The following is a 17,422-nucleotide window of genomic DNA, read 5'->3' on the forward strand; positions in this document are numbered from 1 at the left end:
TTTGCGTGATAGTTTACGTGGAAAATTCTTCAATCGTGATAGTTTTCGTAGAGAAATGCCGAATCGTGTTGGACTTCGTGGGTGATTCTGGAAAAAGTTTTTCTTCTTGAAAGAGACGAAATTCTTGCTACTCTTCGCAGGGACCGTCGATATATGACTGATGAAAAGATTTCGTGTTAGATAAAAGTTATAACGAAAAAAATGCATTTGAAATTTTTTTGAGGAAACATAAAAATAGCTGTCTATAAATTTTATCAAGAATGCGAAAATTTTCAATATATGTGATCATAGAAAAACAATAATGTGTGTAAATCCAAACGATTCCTTTGAAGGTAATCCAATAACATGTGTTCAATTTATATTTATGAAAAATAGATTAAAAGAGGAAAACTAATTGCCACAGACGAGCAGATAGATAAATCGATCATAACAAAAGTAGGCCAAAAAATCGATGACGATTATACCAAAATGCGTTGTAGTTGTTGTTGTTCCTTGCTCCCTTGTAACGAATACAGCAGGTTTGTGGCCGATTGATTGGATGCTATAATGTAGCGAGATCGAGAAAGTGATTCGAATAAAATTTGATTATGCCTATATTGGCACTGTAACATACTTGCCCAACGTTTACGATTAGAAGGATAAAAAAATAGTCTCTGTCATACTTCTTTCTCTGTAGACGAACAAACCCGTTATCTTATATTAAATAAATTTAAATAATGAGTAAAAAACAAGGTTTTTCAGTGCTCTCTCCTGTAGTCCTTTTTTATTATGACGAAATATTACTTTGAGTCTTCTATTGCAGTAAATTCAAATAAACTGAAAATGCCGACAAAAATTCGGGGGATTTATTTGTCGTTACATTGTCATTACATGTATATAAATGTCTCACTACGTTTGTGCGTTTCTATACCGACAATGCAAGATTCATTTCATCAGGTATTACTTTTGTCTCGAAAATATTTTTAAGAACCCCGACTGAGACTTTCTCCACTCTCGGGCGATCGTTGTCTCCGAAATCGACTCCGTAGAGACCGAAGCGTTTCCTTAAAAAAAAAAATAACAAATTTTATCCGAAAATTCTTGCGAATTACGACGCTTACATGTAAAAATATACCTGTAACCATCTTGCCACTCAAAACTGTCCATCAGCGACCAAGCAAAGTATCCTCTTATATCTACTCCGTTAGCCATCGCGGCGAACATCGCGCTGATGTGGTCGTAATGGTACTTTGCTCTGTCATAGTCGACGATCTCTCCAAGATCGGCGTAACCGTTAGCAGTTATGTAAACCGGCGGCAGAACGTAATCTTCGTTTATCTTTTGCAGCAGTTTACGGAAATTGTCCGGAGTATTCTGTGCGAAGTAATTTATGTACATTCAACTCGAGAGATTGTTAACAATTCACGCGCTTACCTTGATGTCAAAAGCCCCTTGAACTTCGTCGTGTACCAACCAAATGGATTCCATGTCACTCTCGAGCGACGGTTTAGCCAATACGCTGTCGTACTCGTAGAAGCTGTCAAGGTCGATTGGCTTTGCCTTCACCTCATAAGTCGTGAAGAAGCCGATGCCCAGAAAGTCCAGACTGAATTTGACCAGCTGGATTTCTTCGTCGGTGAACACCGGCAGTCTGGACTGTTTGAAAACCTGCAGCTGGCTATCGACGGCGATCTGCTCGCGCATGATGTCCGGATAGTCGCCCTTTTCACCGAGCAAGGGGTTGAGGAACCAGTAGTTGGCGAACTGGTAGCTTATCTCGGAAGCTTCGAGATCGTCGAGAGACGTCGAGTCCGCTGGTTCGAACCAGTTCGTGCCTATGCTTATTCCCACTTTGCCTGGATACAAGTCGAAGAGTGAGATTACATACAGAGGGACGTAGTTGATGTATAAGGGTACCATTTTGGAGCCACTGAAATTCCTCGCGATAGAGTCGGTAAGCCTTCGCGTGAGCGATGAGAACGTGGTGTCCACATAGATAGTTGCCGACGCCGCTGTCGCTGTAGACAGGCCTCATTGCATCGCCGAATTGCATGTTGCATAGTGTCCAGGGGTCGTTGATCGTTATCCAATATTTGACCTTACGTGTGCGTCAATCGTGTAATTACAGCGACTAATCATTATGTTCGGAATAGCTTACTCGACATAACTTACTCTATCGCCGAAGTACGAATAAGCAACTCTCGCAAAGCCTTTGAAATATTCGGTCATGTTCGGGTTGGTCCAGCCGCCCATCATTTGGAGTTTCATTGGGATGTCGCCCTGGTGAATCGTCACCACGGGTGTGATCCCCGACAAGATCATCATGTTTATCAGATCGTTGTAGTACCGGACACCCTCGAGGCTGACGAAATTGGACATTCCGTCGGGGAGTATACGAGACCATGATAAGGAGATTCTATACGCCTTAGCCTATTCACACGATTGTATAATGGTTATGACTGAATTATTAAGTTTGCAATGTCAAATAATCGATATTACCCCCAAATTCTTAAGCAGCGCGATGTCATCCGGATACTTGTAGAACGACTTGCAGGCATCGTCAGCGTTGCTTTTATCGAGGATTAAATCAGGATTGGTATGCGTCCAGTAATCCCAGACGTTCATGCCTTTTTCTGCAGAATACAAAATTCTCACACATTGACAAATTGTGATCGATCATCAGCGGTAAAACGAAATCGCGTATCTATCTGCGATCGAAAATCCATAGAAGTAAAAATACCGATCTAATCGTCCGCATCATCATCAAAATCGATAAATCAAAGCGTTAATCAGATTATACCTGAAGAATTATAGGCTCCCTCGATCTGATAAGCCGAAGATGCAGCTCCGAACAGAAACATATTTGGAAAACGATTCTGAGCCACAGCGTGAGTTACTCTCATGGCTTCAGTTGCAAATTCGTAGCTTTCGAGGATGGAATTTTTCTCCTTTATGTTGATGTTCATGGAGATCAGCGAATCTGACGAATAATCGGCCACGTAGAACAGACCGACCAAATCGCTGAGCATGTTGAAGGTCAACACCTGCGTTAACCACATTTTTCACGCGATATTTAGAAAGATATTCTTGGTTCTTTGTTAAATTATTCACTGCTGCTGCGAAATGGCAAATACGTACTATGAGCGTCATGTGTAGTCGTTTAAACGCTGCAAGTATGCACTTAGCGCAACTATTATTGAGATAACCTTCGTTTTCTTTTTCTACATATCGCTTCTAAAATCGTTCTCTAATTTTACCTCAAATGTACGCGGAACTAACGTTTATTGTGGCATGAAAAATTATATTGTATTTATCATGTATATTATTGGTCATGATCATACATAAAAAAGTCGGGATTATTGTATGGTCGGATGGTCGGATACTTTTATTTTCACTTTTATCCTTAAATTATAATACAGTATTATACAGTAAGCTCCGATCCTCGAACCAACTAAATCTTGGTTCCAAGATAAACCACGAAGACAGAAAAAAAGGTGAGCGACGCGGAAAGTGTGGAAGCTCCATCGGGTTCGGAGTCATCATCCATACCCGGCGGTTTGTAAACCAACGATCCGCAAAGGGACAGCTCGTTCTCGGGTAGATAGTCAGCCACCAGATCGGTGAAATTTTCCACTGGACAGAACAGATCGCAACCTTCCAGCTTGTACGGAATCGTGTCATTCGACGATCCCGTGTAATAATTTATCTGAAAGTACAGGTACGTCAACGTCGTCAGAGTCGTGTCTCAGCATCAAAGTCGTTAGGTGTTGACGATCATGTTACCTTGAAAAAGTGATTGCCGTCTTCTTCGAACAGCTCGAAGATCAAGGCAGCTCCAGGACTGGGCAGGTCGAACATCGAGATGTTGAGGATCGACAGTACACCGGCCAGATTACGATCGTCTCCGCTGAAGACGTTGATCTTGCGGCTGTGGTGCAACGTTCCCTTGATCCTCTCCTTCGATTCCTTAATAATGTGCTTGAGTAAAGAGCCGCCGTTGAGTCGCTTCTGGACCGTCGTCTTAGAAAGCAATTCGTAGGCCGTTAGTGTGACGTTGAGTAGCGCATCGCCTGGGAAGATTTGTTTCACCCAGTCCGGGTGTCGTTTGTTGATTTCAATCTGCAATGTTCATATATTCGAACCTGTCAGTACACGCGTCTTGATTCAGACGATTGGAATAACGGATAAGGTCAGCTTACACTGTTCTGTAAAACGAGATACAGGAGGGATACGTGGATCGGATTCTTGACCTTGACGTGCCCCTTGGTTCTAATGTAATCGATAACTTCCGTCTGTTGGGTGGTGAGGTTGAGGTGGTTCTTCAGAATCTTGTGCGTCTCGTACTCGAAGTTCGAGCAGAGCGAGCCCAGCAGCACGGTATCTTCTATGGCAGGTGTGTACACTGAAAGTAACAATCGGTAAAAGTCAGCTCATCAACGCATCCCACTGCAAAGAATCATCATCCAGAAGGTGTAGTACCGAAAGGAACCGGTTGCCAGGGCAGATCGTCCTTCCAGATCTGCGGCTCAACCGGTGGCCAGAGTCCGGCGTTGATCAGCTCTCCTGCGATGATAGACGCGGGATATTCCGTTGTCTGCATTCGAATAATTTCGTCCACGTAGATCGAGCCGAGATAATCCCCGTACATGTTCCGTAAGTGAACTCCCAGATTGTACAAGTGCATCTTGACGCTCTGTAAGATAAGATAGCTTTACGATGTTTGCGCTTATAACAATGACAGAGATTTCCTATCTCTCGTAGACGTGTGATCACAGCTATAAATGCGCTATAGATAAAATTGTCTACGATCTACTTACATTGGGCACGTCCAAGGCATTTTCGATGAAGTATTTGTAGGTCAAGTTACTGGGGACTTGGAGCTCGGCCGTTGGATAATCGTAATCGGGAACGTAGAACTTGTTGGCAGATAGCTGCAAAAAATGAGCGCCACGCGCGGGTTATTATCCTTGAGTTTCGCATGCGCAATAGCATATATATACCGACACTCTTCAATCGCGAATTTTAAAGTTCTCTCGCGGTCCTAACCGAAAATTCACGTCGATCGTATCTTCAGTGTTTACTCTCGAGCGCTTTAACAATGAGACGCGTATCTGATAACGATTCTCCGGCAGTCTTCCTCTACAAAAATTCATGAAGCACAAGAAAACCGTAAGAATAATCGAATATATACTCACGACGTGCAGAAGCTTGAGCTCCTTCTTAGCCGCGACGAGCGTCAGCGCCAAGCTCGCCAACAGAAGACATCTCAGGAGAGCAGCGCCGGTCATCGTGGTGCTTCTTCTTCCGCTCACCCCTTCAACCTACGGACACAGAACAATGCGACGTATATTCAAATGAGAGCTCTCTCTCTCTCTCTCTCTCTCTCTCTCTCTCGCGCGCGCGCGCGCGCACGTATACGTGGCACAGTATATCAAGCGACAATCGACACCTCCTTCGTCAGTTATCGCCGACAGATGTCTAACTCACATCGATGCCAACAGAGAAGCTGGAAGCGGCGCATCTTCGCTTCGTTATCGCGCGGATATGTTCGCTCGCGGTTTTACGAGCTGCGTTGTCACGCGGCTCTATAGCTCTTTATATGCGTGTGTGTACAGAATCTTCGCAGGAAACGTCCGTTAATAGTCGCGATTTGTTGCCAATAAAATCAGCGATTGCGCGCGATGATAATATTGTAACAATATTCATAAAATTCAGTTCATCGGTGAAAAATCGAATTATATTTCCCTATATACTCAGCTCTCTTACGACAGTGGATTATAAGGCTTTCGCTCTCGCGCGCAATCGCATGCGGGATAGTTCAAGGGAATAACTGCCCGCTCGCTGTGTGTGTGTGTCTGTCAGTCTCGAAGAGAATACAACGCATAATGCGCCTATCTGTGCATACAGAGAATATACAAGCGGTATAACACCGTGTGCGAGGCTAAAAATAAAGCGATTCCGCCGGTGCCAGTGAAGAATGAAAAAGCAAATATGTTAAATGGTTAAATGTACCGTCGAGAGCATTGCGACAGTCAACTCTGATGTGTATGCTATTCAATCGGTCTTGATTGCCCTGCTATACGTACGTATATTGATGAAAAATCCCCGCGCGTCCTAGGGGCCAATAAAATCGTTTAAGCCCAGCACGAAGACGTTTCTTTTTCTTTTCAGCGAGCTTAGCGCCTGTCGTTCTCGTATTGCGAAATTTTTTTATGTATTCAGGCATTAATTACGTTTACGCGTGCGGCCGCGTTATTATCGCTAATCTTCCTTCTTAAATGAGCACAATAAACGCGGATATTATCCGTTGAGTTGATAATGATACGCGCGACGAGCCTCGTGAAATAAACGAAAAAACAAACAACAACAATGACAGCTCAAATTAGGTTATTACCTTCTTATCCGACCAGCAGGTACTTATAATCACGACCTTTGGATCTCCATATCACCTTATCGACGGCACTTCGTGCAACAACTTCACGGAAAAGCGTCGGCTCCATATAATCACGCGAGTCTCCCATTCGCGGCTCTTATCAAAATCCAGCCAGCGACGTCATAATCGAGACGATAAATAGCACGTGTGGGCGACTCTTCTACACTCGAGGATGATCCACTGCTCGAAAAGGATAGAAAAAAAAGAGAAGAAGTAGAAGTGTATAGCTACCTATAGAGAGCAAGAAATACTCGCGGAGGCGGCGCGTAACATTGACACGAGTGGACGAGCAGACGGTAGGGGCGACACATCCACGATAAACCGAGAGAGAGAGAGAGAGAGAGAGAGAGAGAGAGAGAGAGAGAGAGAGAGAGAGAGAGAGAGAGAGAGAGAGAACAAGACTAGCGCGCGTCGATCTGTGCTTGCGCAGCTCCCAGCAACCAATCATCGGACGGAAAGCGCGAAAGCTTCTACCCACGCGCTCGTTCGTGTGTATTGGACGAGCCTCGATCGCAGAGTGGGTTCGCTTTTTTCCCGGTGAGGTTTCGCGCTGGACTGTGCTGCGGCGAATTCGATCGCAGGGTAAGTCCAGGGAAAAGACACCAGCGATGATATAATTTATTGCCGATTTATCGCGGAGTGATTCATGTCGATAGATCTCGCGGTGATCGATCGCGAGGATACATTGTTGTCGTTAACCGACGTAACGTCTTCGTTGCAGTACAGGTAATTAGAGGCTAATTGGTGAACCGATTTCTCCAAAAGTATAGCCAAGTTGTTTACGAGCATAGACCGGTATGCGGCGAGAATCGGTATAATAACGTCGGTAGCTCGGCTAATGCATGTTATCGGCGTGATCTGCGGCGTTTTTATCAGATCTCACGTGAACAAGCTTATCGGCGCGCGAGATCAAACCGTAAAATTTTCGAAGCTTGTCTTTGCCAAGCGCGCGACGTCATCGGGATTCACATGTGCGCGCATAATCACGCTTGACGGCAGCCGGTTATCGAGGTTTGTGAATATAATTCGCGTTTTTGGCCGAACTCGCCGGAGAAAAAATTTTATAACTCTCCTGCTAAAGTGTATAAAAAGGCCCTACATCGAAATTCCTCTGCTTAGTTAAATTACGGACTACAAATATCATCCGTTACACTTTTACACAGAAAATATTATTTTTATCCGTATTATTGCACCTGCAAGCACACCTTATCTCCTTCCAAGAATAACCCAATAATGAAATCGCACACACATTCGCGCTTTTTATTTCCAATAAACACTAACATAACGCTCTTCGTTAATTCACCAACATCATCATCAAAAAAACTCGCCGCGTTATTTTCAGCCGGATGATTATTTAAAAGCTGGAAGAATAAACGTTACAACTCCCACTTTTCGTTCTCGCAATGAAGAAAGATCGCGCATTCCCGACAACCGATCGCATCAGTCGCTCGCTTCCGAAATCACGCATTACTCAGTCGTCGTCGCTACAATAACCATAAGCGATAGTCCTTCCTTAGAGACCGAGTCGGCGCACATCGCACACGGACACACGGAGGATGGAGTGGACGACGAGTGGAAAGCTGCTGGCCTATTGGGTTCTTCTAATCGGTAGCGGCTCGATTTTAACGCTGGAAGCGGCAGACCAACCGCAGTTGAAACTCGTCAGTGTTGTGAGTATGCGATATAGTGTGCCAGCGACGCTCGGATTTACGACTTCCCTTTTTTAATCGTCTCTTTATTTACCGCGTTGTTCTTGTTGTTGACGGCAAGGTCTTCCGACATGGAGATCGAGCGCCTGATCCGGTCGAAATGTTCCCGAAGGATCCGTACTACAAATACAGCTTCTATCCGGTGGGACTCAGTGGACTGACGAACGTGAGTTTTTCCATCTTTTATGAATGAACGGTTATTTATTATAAGAACGATACGAGTATTCAGCGAAGAAATTTTTTTAGGAAGGAAAACTCCGAGAGTACCAGCTCGGTAAATTGCTCCGAAAACAGTACAACGATCTTCTGGGCGACGTGTACCTTCCCGATTCAGTATTAGCTCGAAGCACGGACTACAAGAGGACGAAGATGAGTCTCCAACTCGTTCTCGCGGCTCTTTACCCGCCGAAGGGTCTACAAGTGTGGAACAAACAGCTCAATTGGCAACCCATACCCATGACTTATGAGACGCCTGACAGGGACTGGCTCATGATCCCCGAGGAGTGTCCCGAGTAAGAAAAAAATTTTAGCAATTATATAATCTTCTTCTGATAAAAAGTGTTTGAATTATTGAAACTTACTGTACCTATGCAAAATATCTATCGATTCATTCTGAGCAAGAATTTTCAGTAGCAACCATCAGCTGATTCTTTATAAGTTGAACTATAAGAGATCATGAATGCGAAAATCTGACTAAATGCAATTCAATCATCAATCGTACACCGCAGTAAAGATAAGCTCTGCAAATAGATGTTTTCGTTGAAAGAACATTGCCACTTTTTAATTAATACTGGTATATACTAAAAGTTAATACGTTAACTGGACAGCGTTTCAATACTTCCGACGAGTACAAAAATAATATATTAGATGCAGAATTAAAAAGAAACCGTACTAATACTTGCCACGTAACTTTACTTCGCGTTTCTTGTTAATCTTTCCAAGATGTTTCAAGATAAAGAATTATAAACGACTTTTCAAAAAAAGAAACAGGCGACATTTGAATTGATATGCTAAAAGACAGGTTTTTGTAATTTCAATTGTTGAATAATCGTTTACATTTACGTAACGCGTACCATTTATAAATCTCTTCAGTATAAAACAAAATATTCTGTATCTAATCGAAAAAATTTTCAGATATCTGGAAGAACGCAAAAAGACCGAAAGTCTTCCGGAAATTCAAGCAAAAATCGAAAGCATTCAAGGCTTTCTGAAGAATCTAACCGAATTGACGGGAAAAAACTTCACGATTCCCAACGACATCTACAATTTATACCACATTCTGATAGCCGAGTCTTACATGGGCTTAGCGATTCCGCAGTGGACCCGAGGAATTTTCCCGCACGGAAAACTCTTGGACGGTATAAATTTAGAGTACGAGATGTTCAGCTATTCAGAGGCTCAACGTAGACTCAACGGAGGTGAGTTTCCATATTACGTCAATTCCTGATAAAATACATATTAGTTAAGAATTAATACCAAGTACTTGGGAGATTACTCACTGGATACCACACTGATTCGTTATGCGACGCGTTTAACTGTACATTGTGAAATGAAGTTTCTAGCTAACTGTATCCATCGCGAAGCTCGTTACAGTTTTGAAACGGTTCTACGCAAGGATATGCAATTTGAGAAAACAAATAGAGAAAAACACAAAGGGAAACACTTGTGGTTGGATAACGCATATTTTCCTTAATGTTGAATTTATATTCTCTTCAGGTGTCACGTCAACGAAGAAATTACACGCGTTAAAATTGGTATACATTTCATATTGCGATGGGTTGGAAAAGTATTCTTTGTCAAAAATTATTCCAATAGCTTCGTGGGTGTTTAGTTGAAATTGATCAATATCGTCATGAATTTGAGATGGATTTTGCTTTCTGCTTTTGTAAAAATGAAAATTTTTATAATGAAAAAAAAGACTTTCACTTTTGTGGCTTACAATCGTTGTGTGGTTAGTAAAACCATATCATTAAAGCAATTCTAGAGTACATCGTAGTGATCGATGATTCTTGGTATATATTCAGCCCTTAAAATAAGATATAAATTTGAAATATATAAAATATACATGTATAAGTATCAAATATTAAAATAGGAAGGATATTTTTTATTATACACAAATTTTATGATTATAAAAATTTTAATTTTTACACAAATAATATTTTGCGAAATTCATCGATTGTATATTATAACCATTCTTATATGGCTTCCGAGATAGTGCGTGTAGTTCTAGAACCGATTCATAATAGCATACGTTACTTAAGGGATTATAGTTATCTATATTGAGACACTTGACGTTGGATAACATTTTTCCTCCAAATATTTTTAATTCATATTCTGTTTAAGCGTCATGTTGACAAAGATGTATCGTACGCGTCTTCAACTGTTTGATAATACGTAGACACATATATGTGTAGAAATTAATGGTTGTCACGAGTTCTTTTCACAATTATATAATAGAATTTGTAAAAATAGTACGTAAAATAATATTCAAACACGAATAATAATGGGAGCGCAATATTCAACCCAAATATACGGTGTTACATAATATGTAATGCTTAAATTTTGTTAAATAATTTTTTGCGTTTATTTGTAAAAATTTATATTTTATGTTACATAGAACCATCTTATTTCTTCATCTTATTATACCAACAAAAGATACTAATATACTTTTCTGTTCTTAGGTAAACTTTTGTTCAACATATTAGAAGAAATGGTAGCTATCAAAGAGGGTCGATCGGATAAGACTCGCAAAATGCAGTTATACAGTGGGCACGAAACTAACGTAGCCGCTGTCCTGCAAACTTTAGGCATTTATAAACCACATGTACCTGAATACACAAGTGCTGTCATAGTTGAACTTTATGAATTAAATGCTCGGTATTTTGTAAAGGTAATTTTATTTGATACCTAATTGAATATTTAAATCGAACGTTAAATATTCAAGCATGTTAACTGTGTATTTTAGGTATTTTATTATCTGGGAATACCATCAACGTTAGTCGTACAAAAAATTCCAGGATGTGAAGTTCTCTGTCCCCTGGATAAGTTTTTGGATCTACTAAAAAATGTGATACCTTCGAAGGACGAATTGGCCTGTGACAAGACCAAAAAATCCACGAATTAAAGGCACCGAATACCAGTTTGATATTATGATAAAGTGTTGCGAAATTATTGTTATAAATTATTTAAATAATAAAAAATAAAAAATAATTTGTTTTGATAAAAATGTGTAAATTTGTTTATTACATACCATATCATAGATATACATACGGTTGGTATTAATGTCATTAAAGTTCTAAAGGTTCTTGGATCTATTTACTTTTTTAAAGATAAAATCCAATTCTGGCGTTAGATGAGAAGGTCATACACATGTAGTAATATATTTACATTAGTTTCGTTAACTATTAATTACATAAATGCACGCCGAAATTTAAACAATACCTACGCCCGCGTAAATGAATATCTACAGTTGTATTAACAAAATTAATAAAATGTTTGTACTTATGTTTTATAATAAAGGTGATCTTTTGATAATGTATGTACCATGCTGATTAAGAATTTAAGAACACCTATCAGCTTTTATAATTTTTCGTCTTGCTGGGTTTATAAATGCTACGTAATCTATGAATAATTGGAGTCAGGATCCGAAAACCGATAGGGAAGGAAGTAAGCTATCTGTTTAAAAAATGGTTCCCATCATGAAGTCTACATTTTTGGCTGCTATTCTGGTTATTTACTTCAGTAACGTCCAAGCTGAACTGAAACTATTGAATGTTGTAAGTGTATATTTCAACATTTTGTTATGAAATTTAGTTACATTCCTTATAGAAAGGTATTCTTGTCATCAGGTGTTCAGACACGGTGATCGTGCTTCTGATAACAATGTCTTAGAGATTTATCCAAACGACCCATACAAGAATCATCCCTTCGAACCAATGAGACTAGTTGGATTGACCAATGTAAGTACACATATCATTTCCTCCGATTATTTATCTAATAATCTAAGGAATTTCTAACAAATTTAAATTTTCTACCTAGAATGGTAAAATGAGAGAATATACTCTTTGGGAGCACACTTCGAAAGATCTATGGTGATTTCTTGGGTGATACTTATCACGCCTCGCAGAAGTCAGTGCTAGAAGTACCAATAGCGACCGAACGAAAATGAGCCTCTAGCTAGTCTTAGCCGCTCTCTATCCTCCCAAAGGAGAACAAAAGTAGAATCACGATCTTACCTAGCAACCAATACCTGCTACCTACGTACAGGGTCTGAACGACAACCTTATGGTTCCCGAAGAATGCCCCAAGTAAGTGTGTAGCAGTAATTTTTTAAATTTGAGTTTTTTACTAGATCAATTCATTTCAAAACGTTTTTAATTTCATAATACAGGTATCTGGAAGCTCGAGAAAGAGCAGAATCGTCTGATGAATTTCAAAACAAGCTCAAAGAGTTTGAACATTTGATGCGAAACTTGACCATCGAAACGGGCAGGGAAGTTAAGAACTCCAACGACATGTACTAACTGTAATTTTCTCTTATGTCCGAGCACTCTCTGAATCTAACTCTTCCGAGTTGGGCCAATGCCGTTTTTCCCACTGGTAAACTGTTCCATGGTATCAACCTAGAGTACGAGTTTTCAGTTACAACGACGAAATGAAGAGGCTGAACGGTGGAATGTTGCTGCGCAAATTCATCGACGACATGATCTTGTACAGCAAATGAGACAAGAGCATCGTGGATCAAAAGATCAGGTTGTACAGTGGCCAGGAGTGGAACTTCACGAGGACGATGTCGTGTACAGTGTTAAGGTACTTTACAAGTCATTATTTTAATTTTTTTTTTTGTATTTGGTAAAAGTTAATGTAAGCTGATTTTTAATATACAGGTCAAGTACTATAAGGGTAAGCCAAATGAACACGAAGAGATGACCATTAAAAGATTTGGAAGTCCCTGTACTCTTGAAAACTTCTAGAAAGTTTTGGCTCACGTCACTCCTTCCGATGAAGACATAAAGTGTGATAAAAGATCTCTTCATAAAAAAATGTTGCCTACTGTTAAAATTTTAAATGATTTTGTTAATCGGTTCTTGAGTAAAGATCCAAAATTAAAATGCAAATGGTAGAATTTTTTTTGGCTTTTTCAAATAATTTCAATTACTATGCGAACTTGTGAAGCCAATTTATTGAAATTTGAAAGATAAAAAAGTAAATGTTATTTATGAATATTGTGATATATGTCACTTCGCAAAAGCAAATGTGCCAGATTGGACGACCTCGAATAGCATGCACAGTCTGTCATAAATATTATTAAATCAAATAAATTTTTCTTCTTTTATTTTAAAATTAGATTTTTCTTTATCATCGATAAATTTCCGCCTCAACGCACCACCGTATGATTTCTAAGAGTTTTAACAAATAAAGAATTGAAATATAATTCGAATAATACCTCTATTATATTTCCGAGTACTAGTGTACTCATTTCCTCTGTATATCAATGAAACCAAAAATGATCTAAAAATAACAAGAATCGTTTTATTAAAAGGAAAGTTGCATCATATATTAGTTGATTGAATATATTATCCGGCAGTCATATTGACATATGCGTAACAAAATGTTTGCACGTAAAGTAACTGTAGGCGATCTTTTGATAATTGCGATAATGTGCCACGCGTGTCACGAATTGAAAAGCACGATCAAGTTATTATAATTTTTTTTATTGCCGCGCGGAGATATATAAATGCTGGTGCGCGGTTCATGCCTAATAGAGCTATTAGAAAATCGGTTCAAAAGATGGTTCTCATCATGAAATCTTCTCTTTTGGCCGTTATTCTTGTCATTTATTTCAGCAGCGTCCAAGCTGAACTGAAACTGTTGAATGTTGTAAGTATCCTCATATTTTTATTATTAAAGTATTTGTTTGTAAAAAATTTGTCTGTTCTTTCAGGTCTTTAGACACGGCGATCGTGCTCCTGACGATAATGGCTTAGAGATTTATCCGAACGATCCCCACAAGAATGATCCTTTCGAACCGATGAGACTGGGTGGACTGACAAATGTAAGTATGCACATGTATATGATTTTCCTCACAGCATCGATTAATATATTTGCTGTACGTAGAACGGAAAAATGAGAGAATATAAATTGGGAGCACATCTCCGAGAACATTACGGTGATTTTTTGGGTGACATTTATCATGCATCGGAAGTAAGTGCTAGAAGTACCAACAGCGACCGAACGAAAATGAGTCTCCAGCTAGTCTTAGCCGCTCTCTACCCGCCCAAAGACGCACAAGATTGGAACAAGGACCTACACTGGCAGCCGATACCTGCTACCTACGTACACAGTCTGGACGACAACCTTATGGTACCCGAAGAGTGTCCCAAGTGAGTAGAAAGAGCAATATTTAAAACGATTTATAGAATAGAAAAAAAACATATTTTTGAGAGTGAAATTGAAAATTTTTCTATAGGTACCTCGAAGCTCGTGCAAGAGCTGAAGCATCGGAAGAATTCCAAAACAAGCTCAGGGTGTTTGAACCCTTGATGCGGAATTTGACCATCGAAACTGGCAAAGAAATTAAGAACTCCAACGATCTGTACTTTTTGTGGTTTGCTCTGATGTCCGAGTACGCCATGAATCTAACTCTGCCAAGTTGGGCATACACAATCTTCCCTACTGGTAAACTACTCGATGGTATCAACCTAGAGTACGATATTGCCAGTTTCAACGACGAGCTGAAGAAACTGAACGGTGGAATGTTGCTGCGAAAATTCATTGACGACATGGTTTTGTACAGCAAAGGAGACAAGAGCATCGTGGATCAAAGGATCAAGCTGTACAGTGGCCACGAGACAAATATCGCCGCAGTACTTCAAGTTTTGGGACTGTATTATCCACACCCACCGGAATATTCGAGCGCCGTGTTCGTCGAGCTTCACGAGGACGATGGCGTGTACAGTGTTAAGGTAAGTCGCAACAGTTGTTATTTTAATTTTAAAGCATTCAGTGGACTTCATGTGAATATACGTTCTTAAAACAGGTCAAGTACTATAAGGGAAAACCGAGTGAACACGAAGAGATGACCATTAAAGGATGTGGAAGTCCATGTACTCTTGAAAACTTCCAGAAAGTTTTGGCTCACGTCACTCCTTCCGATGAAGACATAAAGTGCGATAAAAGATCGCTTGCTTCTAAAATCACAAGAAATGAAATCAACGTTGCTTCCGGAATCATCAAGCAAATAAGGGATGCTCTTGATAAAGAGAATAGAACACGTGGCACTTTACAGTAGTAAAACTATTTTCCAGAGTATTATTTTTTTTCTAAGTGTAATGTATATGAATAGCTTGATAGTGTATTTATGGCATTATGTTAACCGCATTACTGGTATACATAACTGTTAAATTAGTGTAATAATAAATTATTTCGTGTGCAAATATTTTTTCTTCTTTTTTCCTCATCGACTGTCCGCGCAAATTTTTGTGAATGAAAAAAAGGAGTGAATATACATTGATCTGCTTATGGTAATCAAACATCGTGAATTAATCATCGATATTCGGTACATCTGTATTAAAAAGCTTCTGCAAGTCTTTCGGCTGTAAATTTTCATATAGACACAGCATTTCCTCATCCGTTGGCAAGATTGGAGCGACAATTTCCAAGTACTCGTTCAATGGACAAACTTCTGCGCAGTTTGGCAATTTCAAAGTAGTCAGTTTTTTCGGTTCGCCAGTCCATAATAGAAGCTGAAAAGAATATCAAAGATTACAAACACAGTCTGCGTTGTGTAACGCTTCGACTGAATGTTTATTTTTCTATTCACCCGAACATAAAGATTTTCTTGTGCGTCACTCAATTTCTCTAGTATTACGGCCGTTCCATAATCTGGGAGCTTGACAAGTTCTAGATCGTGTGACCTTGCAAAAGCATGTACAGTTTTGTCGTGAGCACTGTATAGGTAAATTTTCCTTCTTTTCAATTCCATATTAGAGTTGTTCATATTTTCGACGAATCTTCGCACCAACATGCCGCCGTTTAACCTTTTGAGGGCTGGGGTGTAAGACAAAGAATCGAGGTATAAGTCTATTGCCTTCTTCAACTTCGAATATATCTCGTCGGTGTACCAATGAGGTAAAGGCAATTTCATGTTTTTCTAAAAAAAAAAAAAAAAAAAAAAAAATGTAGTGATAAATTTTTACGACTAAATTTTATAACAATAACAGTCCGTATTTTTACGTGAACTAAAACCGCACTGATAATACAAAAAATGTCGTCGAATGTGAACTCATTTCCAAAAATATCTTTTAAGGTTGCTCGGATTCCATCATGTTCTGCTGCCAGTACTTTGAAGTCCGTTGAATCGTATAATTCTTTCAAAGTTTTTCTATACCTGTATTGGAATAACAAAATTATTGTACTTATGTATATCGTCGAATCACTATTAACTTACGGAACATATTCAAACAAAACTAACTTTGGGCATTTTTTAGAACTTATGAGTATATCCAAAGGCTTTGGATTGGAAAATATTTGTATCGGCATCCAGTTAAATTCGCTGTTCCATTGTAACTCTTTAGCTGGTGGATATAGCGCTGCAAGTACAAGCTGAAGAGATGCCTTTGTCCGCCCCACTCCGGAAGCATACGCGTAAATATCTCGTGGATTATACAATTCTGGGAGAAAATTGTTGTATCTTTCCCGCAGCATCTGACCGATTTTGTATTCCTGCGTCATCCCTTGCTAAAAAAAATCATGATGATATGCTCATGCACAAAGATGTAGTTCAAGGACTTACTATATACTTACATTCGTCAACTGAGCGAATCCCCATGGTTTGTACAACGTTTCATTGGTTCCCAGTAATCGAGCTTCGCAGTCTATGGGTGTCCTTGCACCATGTCTGAATAACTTTTATACAAGTTTAACACAGTTTTATTTTTAAAAACCAATTAATCACAACTTTTATCTTACCACTTGAATAAGTTCTATTTTATAATTCGCGTTGACAGGGTCACCGAAAACGAAACTAGCGCAATAAAAAATGAGGGACAAGCTCAAATAATTATTTTTAAAAGCCATTACGAGGCTATCTTGGTAAAACTGAATATAGAGAAAATTATTCAAGATGTTCACTGCATGCGGGTCATTGAATAACTATCAATCAAATTCTAACTTGCATGTTGAAATCTGTCATAGAGTGGGATTAATCTAATCGCAAAACGTATATAGTACTATTAACAAAGAGAAATTTGAAACATCGATGTTGATTTCAATCACTGTTTGTAATAACTCATGCGTATAC

The 17,422-nt window shown here is 39.5% G+C and overlaps 5 protein-coding genes across 15 annotated transcripts; 2 read left to right on the forward strand and 3 right to left on the reverse strand.

Moving 5' to 3' along the window:
• Positions 1–733: 733 nt before the first annotated feature.
• LOC100121807 (myrosinase 1) lies at positions 734–3,158 on the reverse strand. The gene is made up of 7 exons (XM_008206096.3): positions 2,780–3,158; positions 2,479–2,612; positions 2,152–2,409; positions 1,897–2,077; positions 1,414–1,835; positions 1,115–1,353; positions 734–1,043 (listed from the first exon to the last, which is right to left on the reverse strand). Exons 1-7 carry the CDS (start codon positions 3,036–3,038, stop codon positions 905–907), a joined length of 1,632 nt encoding a protein of 543 aa, XP_008204318.1. The 5' UTR covers positions 3,039–3,158; the 3' UTR covers positions 734–904.
• Positions 3,159–3,335: 177 nt separating this feature from the next.
• On the reverse strand, positions 3,336–9,712 carry LOC100121825 (venom acid phosphatase Acph-1). Of its 6 annotated transcripts, none has more exons than XM_016982717.3 (7): positions 6,374–9,712; positions 5,175–5,300; positions 4,797–4,910; positions 4,459–4,672; positions 4,179–4,381; positions 3,763–4,098; positions 3,336–3,685 (listed from the first exon to the last, which is right to left on the reverse strand). In XM_016982717.3, the coding sequence occupies exons 2-7, from the start codon at positions 5,265–5,267 to the stop codon at positions 3,431–3,433; spliced, it is 1,215 nt and encodes a 404-aa protein (XP_016838206.1). In that variant the 5' UTR covers positions 5,268–5,300; positions 6,374–9,712; the 3' UTR covers positions 3,336–3,430. The 6 variants fall into 6 exon arrangements, with proteins under 6 accessions (XP_016838206.1, XP_032453203.1, XP_016838207.1 ...); XM_032597312.1 differs by having other exon boundaries at positions 8,708–9,102; XM_016982718.3 differs by lacking the exon at positions 6,374–9,712 and adding an exon at positions 6,066–6,198.
• On the forward strand, positions 5,298–11,347 carry LOC100121843 (venom acid phosphatase Acph-1). Of its 6 annotated transcripts, none has more exons than XM_008206098.4 (7): positions 5,298–6,994; positions 7,919–8,082; positions 8,183–8,287; positions 8,368–8,633; positions 9,256–9,539; positions 10,803–11,011; positions 11,087–11,347. In XM_008206098.4, exons 2-7 carry the CDS (start codon positions 7,969–7,971, stop codon positions 11,243–11,245), a joined length of 1,137 nt encoding a protein of 378 aa, XP_008204320.1. In that variant the 5' UTR covers positions 5,298–6,994; positions 7,919–7,968; the 3' UTR covers positions 11,246–11,347. The 6 variants fall into 6 exon arrangements, with proteins under 6 accessions (XP_008204320.1, XP_016838209.1, XP_032453205.1 ...); XM_016982720.3 differs by having other exon boundaries at positions 6,397–6,708; XM_032597314.1 differs by having other exon boundaries at positions 6,399–6,708; positions 7,930–8,082.
• Positions 11,348–13,633: 2,286 nt separating this feature from the next.
• LOC100121908 (venom acid phosphatase Acph-1) lies at positions 13,634–17,354 on the reverse strand. The gene is made up of 6 exons (XM_001605465.5): positions 17,092–17,354; positions 16,927–17,028; positions 16,595–16,860; positions 16,357–16,510; positions 15,944–16,273; positions 13,634–15,866 (listed from the first exon to the last, which is right to left on the reverse strand). Exons 1-6 carry the CDS (start codon positions 17,197–17,199, stop codon positions 15,663–15,665), a joined length of 1,164 nt encoding a protein of 387 aa, XP_001605515.2. The 5' UTR covers positions 17,200–17,354; the 3' UTR covers positions 13,634–15,662.
• LOC100121888 (venom acid phosphatase-like) lies at positions 13,882–15,559 on the forward strand. The gene is made up of 5 exons (NM_001161675.1): positions 13,882–14,001; positions 14,066–14,176; positions 14,239–14,504; positions 14,591–15,086; positions 15,161–15,559. Exons 1-5 carry the CDS (start codon positions 13,912–13,914, stop codon positions 15,410–15,412), a joined length of 1,215 nt encoding a protein of 404 aa, NP_001155147.1. The 5' UTR covers positions 13,882–13,911; the 3' UTR covers positions 15,413–15,559.
• Positions 17,355–17,422: the final 68 nt, after the last annotated feature.

Source organism: Nasonia vitripennis, chromosome 2, assembly GCF_009193385.2.
Source record: "Nasonia vitripennis strain AsymCx chromosome 2, Nvit_psr_1.1, whole genome shotgun sequence".
NCBI classification, from domain to species: domain Eukaryota; kingdom Metazoa; phylum Arthropoda; class Insecta; order Hymenoptera; family Pteromalidae; genus Nasonia; species Nasonia vitripennis.

What these genes read in the sequence shown, in the direction of transcription:
- LOC100121888 (NM_001161675.1), top strand. Translation starts at nt 13,912, where the DNA reads ATGGTTCTCATCATGAAATCTTCTCTTTTGGCCGTTATTCTTGTCATT. An exon ending in GTACCCGAAGAGTGTCCCAA is followed by an intron (nt 14,505 to 14,590) that starts GTGAGTAGAAAG and finishes ATTTTTCTATAG; the next exon opens with GTACCTCGAAGCTCGTGCAA. An exon ending in ATGGCGTGTACAGTGTTAAG is followed by an intron (nt 15,087 to 15,160) that starts GTAAGTCGCAAC and finishes TTCTTAAAACAG; the next exon opens with GTCAAGTACTATAAGGGAAA.
- LOC100121843 (XM_008206098.4), top strand. Translation starts at nt 7,969, where the DNA reads ATGGAGTGGACGACGAGTGGAAAGCTGCTGGCCTATTGGGTTCTTCTA. An exon ending in ATCCCCGAGGAGTGTCCCGA is followed by an intron (nt 8,634 to 9,255) that starts GTAAGAAAAAAA and finishes AAAAATTTTCAG; the next exon opens with ATATCTGGAAGAACGCAAAA. An exon ending in ATGCTCGGTATTTTGTAAAG is followed by an intron (nt 11,012 to 11,086) that starts GTAATTTTATTT and finishes TGTGTATTTTAG; the next exon opens with GTATTTTATTATCTGGGAAT.
- LOC100121825 (XM_016982716.2), bottom strand. An exon ending in CTGGCAACCGGTTCCTTTCG is followed by an intron (nt 4,382 to 4,458) that starts GTACTACACCTT and finishes TGTTACTTTCAG; the next exon opens with TGTACACACCTGCCATAGAA. An exon ending in ATCTCGTTTTACAGAACAGT is followed by an intron (nt 4,099 to 4,178) that starts GTAAGCTGACCT and finishes TGAACATTGCAG; the next exon opens with ATTGAAATCAACAAACGACA.
- LOC100121807 (XM_008206096.3), bottom strand. Translation starts at nt 3,038, where the DNA reads ATGTGGTTAACGCAGGTGTTGACCTTCAACATGCTCAGCGATTTGGTC. An exon ending in CGCTGCTTAAGAATTTGGGG is followed by an intron (nt 2,410 to 2,478) that starts GTAATATCGATT and finishes TCGTGTGAATAG; the next exon opens with GCTAAGGCGTATAGAATCTC. An exon ending in GAGTGGCAAGATGGTTACAG is followed by an intron (nt 1,044 to 1,114) that starts GTATATTTTTAC and finishes TTTTTTTTTAAG; the next exon opens with GAAACGCTTCGGTCTCTACG.
- LOC100121908 (XM_001605465.5), bottom strand. Translation starts at nt 17,199, where the DNA reads ATGGCTTTTAAAAATAATTATTTGAGCTTGTCCCTCATTTTTTATTGC. An exon ending in TCAGTGCGGTTTTAGTTCAC is followed by an intron (nt 16,274 to 16,356) that starts GTAAAAATACGG and finishes TTTTTTTTTTAG; the next exon opens with AAAAACATGAAATTGCCTTT. An exon ending in AAGAAAATCTTTATGTTCGG is followed by an intron (nt 15,867 to 15,943) that starts GTGAATAGAAAA and finishes TATTCTTTTCAG; the next exon opens with CTTCTATTATGGACTGGCGA.